We start from the raw sequence: 13,337 nt of genomic DNA, 5'->3' as shown, positions 1-13,337 counted from the left end.
CCAGAAAACGCACACTTAGAGAATTCTTAACAATGCATAGACTGGCTGTTGAAAACGATCCGGATGGTCCCCCTACCTACAATTGCACAAGGGGAAACAGCTGGATTGATATTATAGCTTCCAGATCAATCTCTTCCACGTCTTTCATTCATAATTGGAAAGTTATGGACTGTATCACTTTAAGTGATCATTGTTATATCTCTTTTGAAATTACGTATCAACATTCTAGCTCAACTCAAAGAGTCAAATATAAACTTACACAAATGGATTGGCTCTTACTGAAGGCAAAAATTGGTCACTTTTTTGGTTCAATGGAATCTTACTTGCCTAAAGATACAGTTGATCTTAATCAACTTATAATTAAGTGGACTCAGAAAATACAGGAATACTGTGACTTGGCAACCCACACCAAGGGAAAATATGTTAAAACTCAACACAAAGGTGTCCCTTGGTGGACCCCGGAACTCTCAATATTACGAAAAAGAATCCTCGCTTTGAGAAAGCGTTATCACAAATGTATTCATGATGACGAACTAAGTGCACACTATAAGCAAGTCTATGAAAAAGACCTTGCTCTCTATAAAAGAAAGCTTATGCAAGCCAAAAGAACAACCTGGAAAAGATATCTGGAGCGTCTAAGTCCTAGTTCACCCTTCGGGGTACACTATGACATTGCTAAGGGGACTATGCAATCCCCTCTACAATTAAAAGCGTTACTCAAACCAGATAAAACCAAGACTTCCACAATAGAAGAAACTATACGTTTCCTAATGGATTACCACTTTCCTAAAGATATAATCAGCGAAGACACGGAGTTTCATACGACAATTCGTAACAACTTAAGGAATCCATATAATTCAATAAATGATGTTCCGTTTACGATTCCAGAAGTGGAAAATGCTATCAAATCCCTCAATCCAGGCAAAGCACCTGGAATGGACAATATACCTAAAGAAATTATAGCTGAAGTTTTCTATGCTAACCCACAATTACAAGTAGCGTTACTTAATGAACTCTTCCGTCGAGGAATATTTCCTAACTGCTGGAAGACAGCGAAATTAGTATTATTCTCAAAAGAAGGAAAAAATGGTGAGCTTCCTGATGCTTACCGCCCTATTTGCTTGCTTAACGCATGGAGTAAAGTCTATGATAAATTAATCACTAACAGATTGACTTATTTCTTAGTATCGAATTCCAAATTAAGTGAACAACAATATGGCTTCACGGCGGGAAAATGCTCAGCAGATGCCATCAAGGACAACATAGTCTCACAAATAGAAGCAAACCGACGTAATAATAATTACACCAATGTTATCTCTTTGGATATCAAGAGTGCATTCAACAATATTTGGTGGCCGTTCCTACTACAGGAACTCCGCAATCTGAGATGTCCTCTAAATATTTATAAAGTTATTGAAAGTTTATTGGATAATAGACATATAATCTATGAAATAAATAATGTTCAATGCACTGCCGGCAATGAAAAAGCTGACGAGCTAGCCAAACAAGGGATTTACTCGAACACGTACCTAGACTGCAAGATCCCTATGAGTAATAGCATCAGGACGACAAAGATGAAAGCTCTCGATCTATGGCAAAGACAATGGAACGATGAAGAAACAGGACGACAAACGTTCACACTTCTACCGAATGTTTCGGAGAAACGGCATTTCAGTGATTTTTTTTAAATCAAGTTATCACTAATCACGGAGCCTTTCCGATTTATATTAACAGATTCAAACTAAAGGAATCTACATGCAAGTGTCAATGTGGTAGTGAATCCGCAGATGCACTTCATATGATTATAGACTATTCCAGTGTATCAACAAAACGTAGAGAAATTTTCAAACAAAATATAACTTTAGAAACTCTAAAACAACTAATTAAGAACGACAAGGGACGATCTTTGTTATCAAGTTTTATGGAATACATATACCATAATGAATCAGATCTGTACTTATAAATTGATTGTATTATATAATATTATTGTACTTATATTGGAATACTCATATCACAATGAATTAGATCTGTACTTGTAAATTCAATCGTATCATGTAATATCTTTGTACTTTTATTTGCCATGTTATTAATCATTTAATTATTGTAATACTTAATATTGATTCTTTACTTTGTTCTTCCTATCATTCTATGTTGCATTGTATAACTCAATTTATGTTCAAAAAATAATTTGTTTTGTAAATATAAAAACATGCTATGTAATGTATTTTTTCAATAAAGACGTTGGCGAGGCCAACACATCTCCTAGTCAGAAGACCTCAAAATTCTAACTAGGTCTTTCAAAAATTCTAATTGGCATTATTTGATCTTTGAGCTCTTGCTCCAAAATTGAAAATTTCCTTAGCCCATTGGCTCTGGTGATACTTCTGCTTAAGAAGTGCGGACCAGACAATCCATTTTCATGTTGTATGGGCGTTTACGTGGTTTTCCCCATGTATAACGCATATACGATCCAGTTTTGCTTAGAAAGTCCTCTACAGAGGCATCCTTACCCTTAGGCAGATAGCCGTCGAGTGCTTTGCTATATTTAAATAAACCACAACAAACCATATAAGTAATTTAAAAATCGCTTTATTTTATATATGCTTATAAAATGTATATATATGTGTGTGTGTATGCGTAATTAAAAATTTTCTAATTGCTTCAGAACCTAACATTTATATTGATATTATATACATATACATACATTAATGAACATTGTATATTTGAGATTTTTTTCTTTGATATTTTATACCTGGTAGAGACATTAGGTATTTTTTTCCGGAATCAGGCAAAATGAAAATTAACAGAGCCTTCGCCGGGAATCGAACCACGGACCTCTGACAATACCGGCTCAGCGTGCAGAACCACTACACCATGAAGGGATGCTAGGAAGGCACGAGAAATACCTTACATACTCCCCTTTTGAAAGGGCGACTGAGGTTTTTAGGGGACCCAATCGCCAAATCCTGGGCGCAGAGAATCCTCATGAAACACCCTTTTAGTTCGGGCGCCACTTTAGAGACATTAGGTATTTTTTTCTGGAAGCAGGCAAGATGAAAAATTAACAACGCCTTTGCTGGGAATCGAACCACGGACCTCTGACAATACCGGCTCAGCATGCAGAACCACTATACCACGAAGGGATGCTAGGAAGGCGGGAGAAATACCTTATAACCTTGTTCTTTATTTTGTTGCATTTATTTATGCCTATATACATACATATAAAAAAAACACAATAATAGGCTAAAAATTAAAAGCAAAATTTTTAAACCCGTCCTGCACTATAGATATGTGTGTATTGGACGGCAGAATTTAGGGAAGTTGAAATTTTTAGAATTTGGGAAAGCACCGAGTGTCAAAATTAAGGGATGAGAAGTATTTATGATTTAGGGAAAGCACTGGGATCCAAAGTTTAGGCATGGTTAAAATTTAGAACTTACAAAAGCGCTTTGCAGCAGAATTTAGGACCTGTAGAGGCGATACCAGGCGGTTTCAAGCGCCAGCCCTAGATAAAGTCTTAAGTATATATGTGGGAGTTTATTTATTCAGGACTCATATTAGTTTGAAGCATGTGCAAGAAATAAACGTAGGTATAGTAAAAAACTAAACTATTACAATTCAGGCTTAATTCAGAACGCTATAGGAGCAAGACAAAATTTAGCGAAACCACTTGGGTTTCGTTGCCAATCTTGTGATACATAGACAATAACGTATAACACACGCTATTAAGTTAGGCTAAAATTATCATTACTGATTCTAAGGCATTTTAAATTAATGTAGCAGACTGCGCTGCTCCCTGACCTTCTAATTTGACCCAGTTTATTAATTTTCGCAGACTGTTATTATTACAGAAATTTTATAAAAACTAAGCTTGAACTTTCGATTATGTCGAAAAGAGTTTCCAATTCTGGAGTTACAAAAGGGATCTACAAAGCGAAACCATGTTTAGAAGTCCATTAAACAAAATGTGGAATTGCTGCAAAAAATGCATACAGGCATATTCGTCTTAAAATTATGTGAGGAGTATGGCATTGGAAAGTCCACTGTATATGACACAAGAAAAAAGAAAAAGGAACTTTTTGAATTTTTTGTGGGAGCATCTTAAACAACTTGCATTGAACGAAATGTTTAATAAAGTAAACAAATATTAAGCTTTCTTTTGTAAATTTTGATACCCTTTAGATCATAATTGTTCTTTATTTCATAAATTACAATTTCATAATTTTAATTGTATAATTTCTGCATGCCATCTTACCAGATTTAAATTGATGATCTATTATTAGGGGGACCAAAAAGTAATGTCGTTTCTACGCATGTCGACAACAACGATAGACAACAACATGCTAAGGGCAGAAGTGGACGCAAATCAATGTCAAACAATCGAGGAACTGTCAAACACTCTTAACCAACCTTGGTCGACCAAAAACATTTAAAGCAGAATGGAAAAATAAGCAAAGCAGGTGTTTGAGTCCCCCATAATCTGTCCGAAGAGAACAAGGCCAACCTATCCATCACACGCAATGTATTGCTTCAACGGCACCATACAGAACCATTTTTTGATCACTTGATTAGTGGAGACAGAAAAATAAGTCCTATATGATAATCCAAAACTCAAAAGGCAGTTTTAATAGGGGTTACAAAGGGTTTACATCCCGAAAAGGCACTTCTGGGTATTTGGTGGAGTATTCGTGGAATTGTTCATTTTGAATTGCTGAAATCTGGAAAAACTGTTAATGTAGACCTTTATTCTGAACAATTGGATCTAGTGAACCAATCTTTAATTGGAAAATATCCGGCGATTGTCAACGGAAAAGGCGTCATTCTGCAACACGACTGTGCAAGACGAACACTGGAAAAACATAATGAATTGGGGTGGGAGGTACTGCCTCACCCACCATATTCGCCCGATATCGCACCCTCGGATTTCCATTTATTCCAATCCCTACAACATTTTCTTAGTAACAAAAAATTTCAAAATTTTGATGATGTCCAAAATGCCATCTTGAGATATTTTACTCAAAAACCAATTGATTTTTATTGATCTGGGATTGAAATCTGCATACTAGATGGCAAAAGGTTGCTGATAACGAGGGTGATTATATTATTGCTTAAAAATAAAAACTTGTTACAAATTTATTTGTTTGAATTTAATGTAAGAAAGCAACATTACTTTACAGCCCCCCACAGGATTTGGAAATATCCCAAATCCGGAATCGGCTAGTGCGGATTTCGAACTTTGTACTGTATTTATTAATACTATATGAAGAGATACTTTTTTAAATTATAAAAAATATTGCTTAAATTTTTAATGCATTTTATTCTCACTTTTTTGAAGTGTTTGTAAGAGTAAATTTTTAATTTTGCAATGTTATTGTCTGTTATTTTACTTCAATATTTATAATTAAATTTTATATACAACAAAATTTATTTTGTAGATTTCAAAATTGTGCATCATATACATATTTAATACTTCTAAATATGTCAAACAATACATAAAAAGTATTATAAATTAAACATGCTTATCTTCTACTACAGAAATGTTTAACAGCAACAAAATTTAATTATAAGATTTTTCTTTTCTTTCATGTTTGCAGCAAATGCAAGAAATAAAAATAATTCTGAAGATGTTTTTTATGTTGAAAGGTATCTAGTGGCATTAACTGCATAAGATACTTTTAAGCAAGTTGTAGCTTATATTTAAAAGAGTCGCTGATATTATCATCCAAGCCTCATATTTTCAAACTACAGTAAATTTTTTTATAAACATGAGGTTTAGAATAATCACTTTCCTAAAAATCAAATAATGACACAAACATCAAGTTCTTAGGAGCCTGAATTAATCAGAATCACAGAAATTCAGTGGTTATGTAGAAATTATCCACAGCAGGACAACTCAGAAAGTTCTGGGGACAAGTAAAACATGCACCAAAAATTTTGGAATCATTTGCCATGATCTTTATTAAATAAATTTAAGATGATTTCTGAAAATAAAAATTCAACTTTTTTTAAAATTAAATACTGGAAAGCACTTTCCTGTTTTCTCACATGTGCTTAAAATTCTAATTTAGAATGCAGTTGTCAAGAACTGAATTTATTGCCTATGAAAAAATATTTCATTTTCAGATTAGATATAAAAGAATTTTTTTACCTCAGTAGTACATAGAGACTTCAAACTGCAAAATGTCCTGCAAAAAAGAAATAAAAATGCATTTCAATAGTCAGTACATAACAGAATATGCTATACAATATTTACATATAAGTTGCTTCAAAGGACTAAACTGGGAAGTAAATTTCTTCTGAAATTTAAGATGAATATGAAGAAGGTATACAATAAATAATTATGAAACTAAATTGAAGACCTTTAACTAAGAATTTAAACATGCTGCTAATTAATGTATACAGAATCATAGCCTTTAGTGCAGTAATAAGGAATAGCAAATGTAATAAACAGTAACTCTTTAATCAACACTAAGAAAACTGCTGAAACTGAACATAAAACACTAAGTTAATAATTTCAGAAAACAGTTACAAAAAAATAATTGTTTAAAATCTTTACATATAACAACATAACACTGTTGGGCATAATAACAATTCAGCCTTTTAGGGCATAGTACATGCAGCAGAAAAGGTTTGAGATGGCACACAATTTGCTCTCAGTTCAGTTTTATATCCCTTTGGCCAGTGAAGGCAAACTCATTAGTCAACAGAGTCAATTATCAACAGTTCAGCACTGTATTTATTAATACTTGTATTCTCTTTTCAAGTATCTTCTTCCATTCATTCTCTGCATATGTCCAAACCATCTTATACCTTTCTCAACACTACATCTTTTTTCGCTCCACAACACTCCCTAAAATTAACTCAATATTTCAGTTTTTAAGTCTTAGTTAAACTATATATATATGTCGAATAAAACTTGATATTATACTTAATAACGATACTATTTTATTGATAAAAGAGAATTGCAATATATTGAAAAACTTGAATCGCAATAATGACTAACAAAACACTAATGTAAACAATGGCCTTGCATCTTCTTGAAAAGTTTGCATTTTGTATGTTGTTTTTCATTTTAAGCCTTATTACAAGTTTTCATGAATAAGATGACTTCTCTATTTACTCTTGACAAAAAGTTCATGCTTGAAAATTATTGATCGTATGAATATGTAGACTCGAATAAGAAAAACATCAAACGTTAGTTTTTTAAGCTGATTACATGAGTCGGGAATAATATTATTCCACATGTTTTCCTTCTCCAGATTACTTGTGCTGTGAACTAAGCACACATTTATTTTTCTCCAATGTTTCTACATCAGCACTTAAAATGTTCAAATTTCAAGTTTCATAATTTTTTTTTTTTTTTTTTTAATTCAGCAATTGATTTCAGAGTTGCCAATGTGAATATTAAACAGAGAAATGCAATTCCGTTGCACTAGTATTAAGAGGTTTTTTAACAAAGGCTAATGTTGCTTTGCTGATTCAGAATTCCTGAAACCTGCTGAGAAAAACTTCTGTCATAAAACTGTTGTTTTGAAATGGCAAATGTCAATATTAGATCTATTTTCTTGAGAATGTTTCAACAGGCTTGGAAAGTGAACCAAAGTTTCTGTTTCAAAAATCTTGAGCAGAAAGAGATAATTTGCTTTCAAATGAAATAACTTCTTCCAACATCAGAAAAATTGTGTTTCCTCTTCCCTATAGGAGGTTCGAATCCCGCGAACGGGCTGGCTGCATGGGCGTTTTCGTGGTTTTCCCCATGTGTAACGTGTTAAAAACGAGCCAGTTTCCCTTAGAAAGTCCTCCATGAAGGCATCCCTCCTCTTAGGCAGATAGCCCTCGAGGCTTTGCCATAATCACACACACACACACACACCTCTTCCCTATAGTTTTTTGATTAAGCTGATTTAGATGAGATGTAACGTCTACCATAAAATAAAATTTTTGGATCTACTGATCATTCATTAGTTCTGGATTATAAACACTCATTTCAAGGAGTAATGCTTTAACTTCTGTTAATAAGGATGCAAAACATTTCAAAACATTTCCTCTTGATAACCAACGCACTTTATTATTCAGCAGAAGATCTGAGTACTCGCTCTCCATTTCAACTAAAAATTCTTTAAACTGGCGATGATTAAAAGCTGTAGTAATAATGAGGTTAACAATAATATAATTATGAATTCCATAACTTTGCAAATTTCTTCTGGAAATGTCGAGCACAAAGCGCTTCTTGATGAATGATACAATGGTAAGTAAGATCTTGTCACTGATTTTTCCTTTCAAAATAATAACAAAAACGTTTCTTACCCCGGTCATTCTTTTCGCCCTGTTTGTTGCAACTGAGACAAGTTTATCGAGATTTGGTGATCTACCAGGAGACCAGAAGAAAAAGCAGAGTTGGCAGCTGTGGTTTATAAATATAAAAAACTATTTTTATTCGAATCCTGGTATATACCAACATTTTCTGTACTTTTTTTGGTTTAATTTATAAAGTAAGTTCAAAAGCAATCTAAATAAATATATATATGCATTTTTCAAGTACTGAAAAGGAAGGGCATGATGGGAATGATCTTCTAGCAATGGTGAAAGGGGTGGAATAGGGCAAAATAGGTTGAGAACCACAATGTTAGATCTTTTAAGTATTAGTTAAAAAAAAAATAAGTTTGAAGCTTTACACGGCATTTAATTATTATTAAATGAAATTTGTTTACATCTAATTAGAATTTCGGAACACTTCCGCAAAGAACCCGGCAAATGTAAACATCGCCAACTTTGGCGATAATAGTTCAAACCTGGTAATCCGGCAGATTCAACCTATTCGCTTGTAAGAAGGTTGCAACCATTCCTCTAACGTTCATTTTGTTGAATTATCACCGTCATTGTTCGCATTTGCCAATTTAAATTATTCTTCACTTATTTATTATTATTTTTTTGTATTTTCACGTTATTATTTATGAACTTTTAACAAATAGATAGAAATATTTTCATATAATAAAGGAAGTTTTCGGTGACAGATGCTAGTTTGTGGAAGAAAATATGGCGGGAGAGGGGTTAATGATAATTGGTAACATGGCTGTTAACGTAGCATTAAGCACACAGAATCATGAGGTTTCCAACCGATAAAATATTTTGACTTTGTCACCTGCCAAAATATGCATTTTAAATAATTAATTAAGTAATGTTTTTATTATTGGTATGGTCATCTAAAATTATGAGAAAAACAATATTTATGGCTTAAAACTTTAACCAGATAATATATTGTTAATGCTTTTCCAACAATAACATTTGAGAAGATTTCAGGTGTGACACACAAAGAGATGATTAAACTGAAATAAAAAGTATTATTGATTCTCTAAAATGACAGAATAGTTTTATGGATACTCAAAGTCATCAAAATTAGCAAACCACTACTTGTGTAATGAATCCAAGTGCAAATGACTCTTCAAAAGTTTTATTAACAATGCTACTGAATAGAATTTCAATACTGAAAATTATTGGCACTGTCAAATATACTATGAAAGACAGGCAGTTGTTTCAACATAAAATGCTTTAAACTGTTTACAAGTAAATTGATAAAAATAACATTGAAAAACTGTTTATGTAAAATGGATGTATTAAAAGTCATGCATTCATTAATTTATTACAGGCACATGGCTCTTATTGAACTAAGACTGTCACTGAATGATTGTTTGGAATCGACATTTCTTGCTGTCTGAAACCTACTTCACCTATGATGTAAATATGCAGTTGTGGTTCTCACTGACATAAAGTTTAGCCACTCCTGATCGATTATATATGTCTACTGTATTTATACCTATTATACTAATTATCAGATACAATTTTGAGAATATCAACAAGCAAAACACTTAAAAATTTAAAAAAGACACTTGTAGTAGAAATATTAATATTCTATATGAATTATGGAAAGTACATGTAATGAATAATACCATGACCAAACACTTAAAAAAAAGAATAGATTAAGTATTTCCTACCTCGATACTTGAGAAAGCAATCCTGTTACACAACACATAGTTAACTTTTGATTACATGATATTACATATTACATATTTAGTCCTACGAGTGGTTAAGAAGGCTGAATAGTGGTAGTTCAATCTCGGCTCAAATCCTGAAAAACGAGCTGGTTGTGCAGGTTATTTTTTTCGTATGTGTTTTGTGAATTTTGTGACATTTTCGTGGTTTTCCATGAGCCTATTTACCCTAGAAAATATTCACAAAAGCATGCCTTTTTCAGCTAGCTCTCACATGCTTTGTATATTGAATTAAGTACACACAAACCCTTCTTAATTTTAAAATGATAAAGTTATTAAGTTCACATTACATGCAACGAAGCTTTTTACAAGCCAGGATACTTTCTTTAACAATTACAGTGCTAATTAGTGCTGTACTTCTCAGTTATATGTGAAATAACATCTCAGTGTCACTGCTTGTGACACATTTGTTTCACTTAAGTCTTCTTATGCAGTCATAAGCATGAAATAAACAAAACAATAACATTTGAGAAGATTTCAGGTGTGACACACAAAGAGATGATTAAACTGAAATAAAAAGTATTATTGATTCTCTAAAATGACAGAATAGTTTTATGGATACTCAAAAACTCATGGTTATGCATGAAAAACCTAATCCATACATCCTTGGTGACTGATATTAACATAGTTTTTATGCTGCATTTGTGAACTACGCGGTTAAATTGAGTGAAATTGTGACTAAATTTCAGAAGACTTATAAAATTATGGTGTGAAAATTTAAATGTGAAATTAAAATCAAGGATACATTGGACAGAACAATCAAAAAAGAAATGTTGTCCATAAATATATTAATAATAATTAATGATAAAATGGACATTTAAAATATTCATATAATAAATATATACAATTAGTGTAATTAAAATAAATATATGCATTTAAAAATGATCTAACTTGGACCATATTTGCAATTTTTGTAATGTTATTAAATATGGACTTTAAATAAAATTTTTAGCAGCATACATCATTTGGGTTTGTTTAAATTATGGAAAAGCATGGGAGAGATATCTGCCTAAAAGAAAAGATGCCTTCAAGGAGGTCTTTCTGAAGGACACTGGTTTGAATCCACGTTACATATTGGGAATACCATGAAAACAATCATACAACTTGCCCATTAGCTTGGCTAACTAAACTACCAGAGTTCAGTCACTTTACTGTTTAGCTGCTGATGAGCTGTATATCAGTTGCAAAGCAGTGCACAAAAAATGATATATTCCTTGGTTCTCGTTATGAGTTACACAGGGTTCATAGCCACATTTTAGTTAAAAAAATAAGCACTTTTCAAGCACATTTTAAGAAAAAAAATAAGCACCTGTCTAATGACATTATACACAACTGCATAACCTTAATTAGACTTGTAATTTAAAATATGAGAAATGCAGTATTTATTAAGAGAGAATAAGCATTACCTCAACCATGGAAAATAATTACTTTTTTTTTTCCCTTTAAATTTTAAATAACAGTTCAATTTACAGAACTAGTTTACAATGAGAGAAAAAAAAAAAAAAAAAAAAACTATGCAGAACTAAACTATATTACAAGATTTAATGATGAAATTTCAGTTCAAAATAGAGAAAATAAATAATAATAAGGCATATTTATTGTATTTGCTTGGAACCTAATAATAAATACAATTTATTTTTCCACTCATATTAATATTTAAATAATTTAAATCTAAATTCTGAATATTTTCTAAATTTTCATTGTATATCAGTTTTCTCTTAACAGATATTGCAAGCAAAGTAATTTAAGTAAAAAAGAGGAACATTTCTGAAATCAGAAGACAGAAATTTGCTTCATGCAGTCATCCTTTAACAGTAAAAGCTTAACTAAGCCGCATACTTGGAAACTGGCGAATATTCGGACAGTTGAGCGTAACTTGAAAAAGAGGAGCGGAGGGGGGGGGGTTGACTGTAGCCACTTTTTAGATTTTTCCGCTAAATAAATGCTTTTGACATTTTGATATGTGAATCATATAAAAATAAACCAATGGAACTGAAAAATATTCTGCTTAGCAAGCACAGTAAAACTCTTTTAAGTGTTCATAAACAAATCTCAAACAGAACATCAAAATTAATTAATTAATTATCTCTGCGAAATATCGCAAACGTTATTGCACAATACGTGTGCCATAATTCTTCCCTACGTGATATTACGCAATCGGAATCAACAGCTGCTGAAATTGGGAGAATAAAGAACTAAATATGAGTAACTGGGGTGTTTTTCATTCTAATTTTCAACAGACGGCGTTAAATTTCCGCAATAGAATCATTCTTCGCTTGGGTTGGTAGACCGCAGAACTTTTAATCCTATTCAATCCAGATTGGAAAGTGACAAAAAAAAAAAAAAAAAAAAAGTCCGTTGCTTGTTTTGCAGCGAACTTGTAACAGTTTCAATATTTGAGATTTTGGGGAGAAAGGGGAGAACCTCCCAATCTTCGCACTATATAATGTATTGGCCAAAAAAAACTAAATTATTTTGACTATTCGATTACTTTCCCTTTATTTAAGCCATTCCGAGTATTATTCCTAAAACGCTGTGTTAAAATACAACCATTTTTGGAAGTTTACTATACTTCAGCAGTTACTGCAACTGTTATTATAAACATTCATACATATACTCATAATATAAGCATAATGATCATAATAAACACAAATATGAACTGACCAAGCGGAACGAGAATGCAAATTATTAAGATCTGGATAGAAATTTAAACGTGTATAGTATTTGGGTGGGATGAAAAGAATGCCGAATGTACCGAAATTTTCTACACCTTTCGCAATTCTTTGACCAATATAACGACGGGCACCTGTCTGTACTCTTTGTGCGCACCAAAGGTTATGTTAATGCAGAGAAAGGGGGAAAAGCTATTTCCGGGAGTATGATTCACCACCTGACATTCAATATTAAGAAAAGTTGTTTATTTAGTTTCGGCTTTGGTAGGGGGAAAATAGCGCGTTCATTAAAAAAAAAGCACTAAAAGCAAAAAATAAGCACTAAAAACAAAAAAATAAGGGCTTTAAAGAAAAAGTAAGCACCTATAAGGGCCTTTATATTTTATTTTCAAATATAAGGACTTATAAGCACTTATAAGGACCGCTATGAACCCTGGTTACATGCAAAAAAGCAAGTCTTAATAAAAATCGATATGCCAAATGTAAAGTTAATATGTTGGTTTTTTCGTGCAATACATGAACATATACATAAAATTTAAAAAAATAAGTCAGAGCAGAATATAATTTATTACTAAAAAAACTTTTATGTAATCAGTTGCAATTAAGTTTCTATTTA

General features: G+C 32.2%; 2 protein-coding genes across 12 annotated transcripts in view; one reads left to right on the top strand and one right to left on the bottom strand.

The window, feature by feature from the left end:
• The window catches only part of LOC146997883 (uncharacterized), a 144,324-nt gene that overhangs the window by 85,411 nt on the left and 45,576 nt on the right, over positions 1-13,337 (top strand). Inside the window, exon 3 of one of the 5 annotated variants that reach the window (XR_015040083.1) lies at positions 9,647-9,792. The exons of 3 other annotated variants lie outside the window; for them this stretch is intronic. The gene's annotated coding sequence lies outside the window, so the exon portion shown is untranslated. Of the gene's footprint in view, positions 1-4,283; positions 5,770-9,646; positions 9,793-13,337 lie in introns of those variants that run through there. One more of the 5 variants, XR_015040084.1, reaches the window with a different exon arrangement.
• The window catches only part of LOC146997884 (uncharacterized), a 135,301-nt gene that overhangs the window by 113,914 nt on the left and 8,050 nt on the right, over positions 1-13,337 (bottom strand). For 5 of the 7 annotated variants that reach the window (XR_015040088.1, XR_015040087.1, XR_015040086.1 and 2 more), the window contains one exon: positions 6,149-6,185. The exons of the other annotated variants lie outside the window; for them this stretch is intronic. Coding sequence is in view for 2 of the 5 variants with exons in the window: in XM_085812510.1 (XP_085668636.1) it covers positions 6,149-6,185 (37 nt within the window). In the remaining 3 variants the exon portion in view is untranslated. The remainder of the gene's footprint in view (positions 1-6,148; positions 6,186-13,337) is intronic. 7 annotated transcript variants of the gene reach the window in all.

Source organism: Stegodyphus dumicola, chromosome 3 (genome assembly GCF_044657685.1).
Source record: "Stegodyphus dumicola isolate Sdum_Otavi_A_Nest chromosome 3, ASM4465768v1".
Lineage (NCBI taxonomy): Eukaryota > Metazoa > Arthropoda > Arachnida > Araneae > Eresidae > Stegodyphus > Stegodyphus dumicola.
This window is presented reverse-complemented; position numbering and strand designations above follow the sequence as displayed.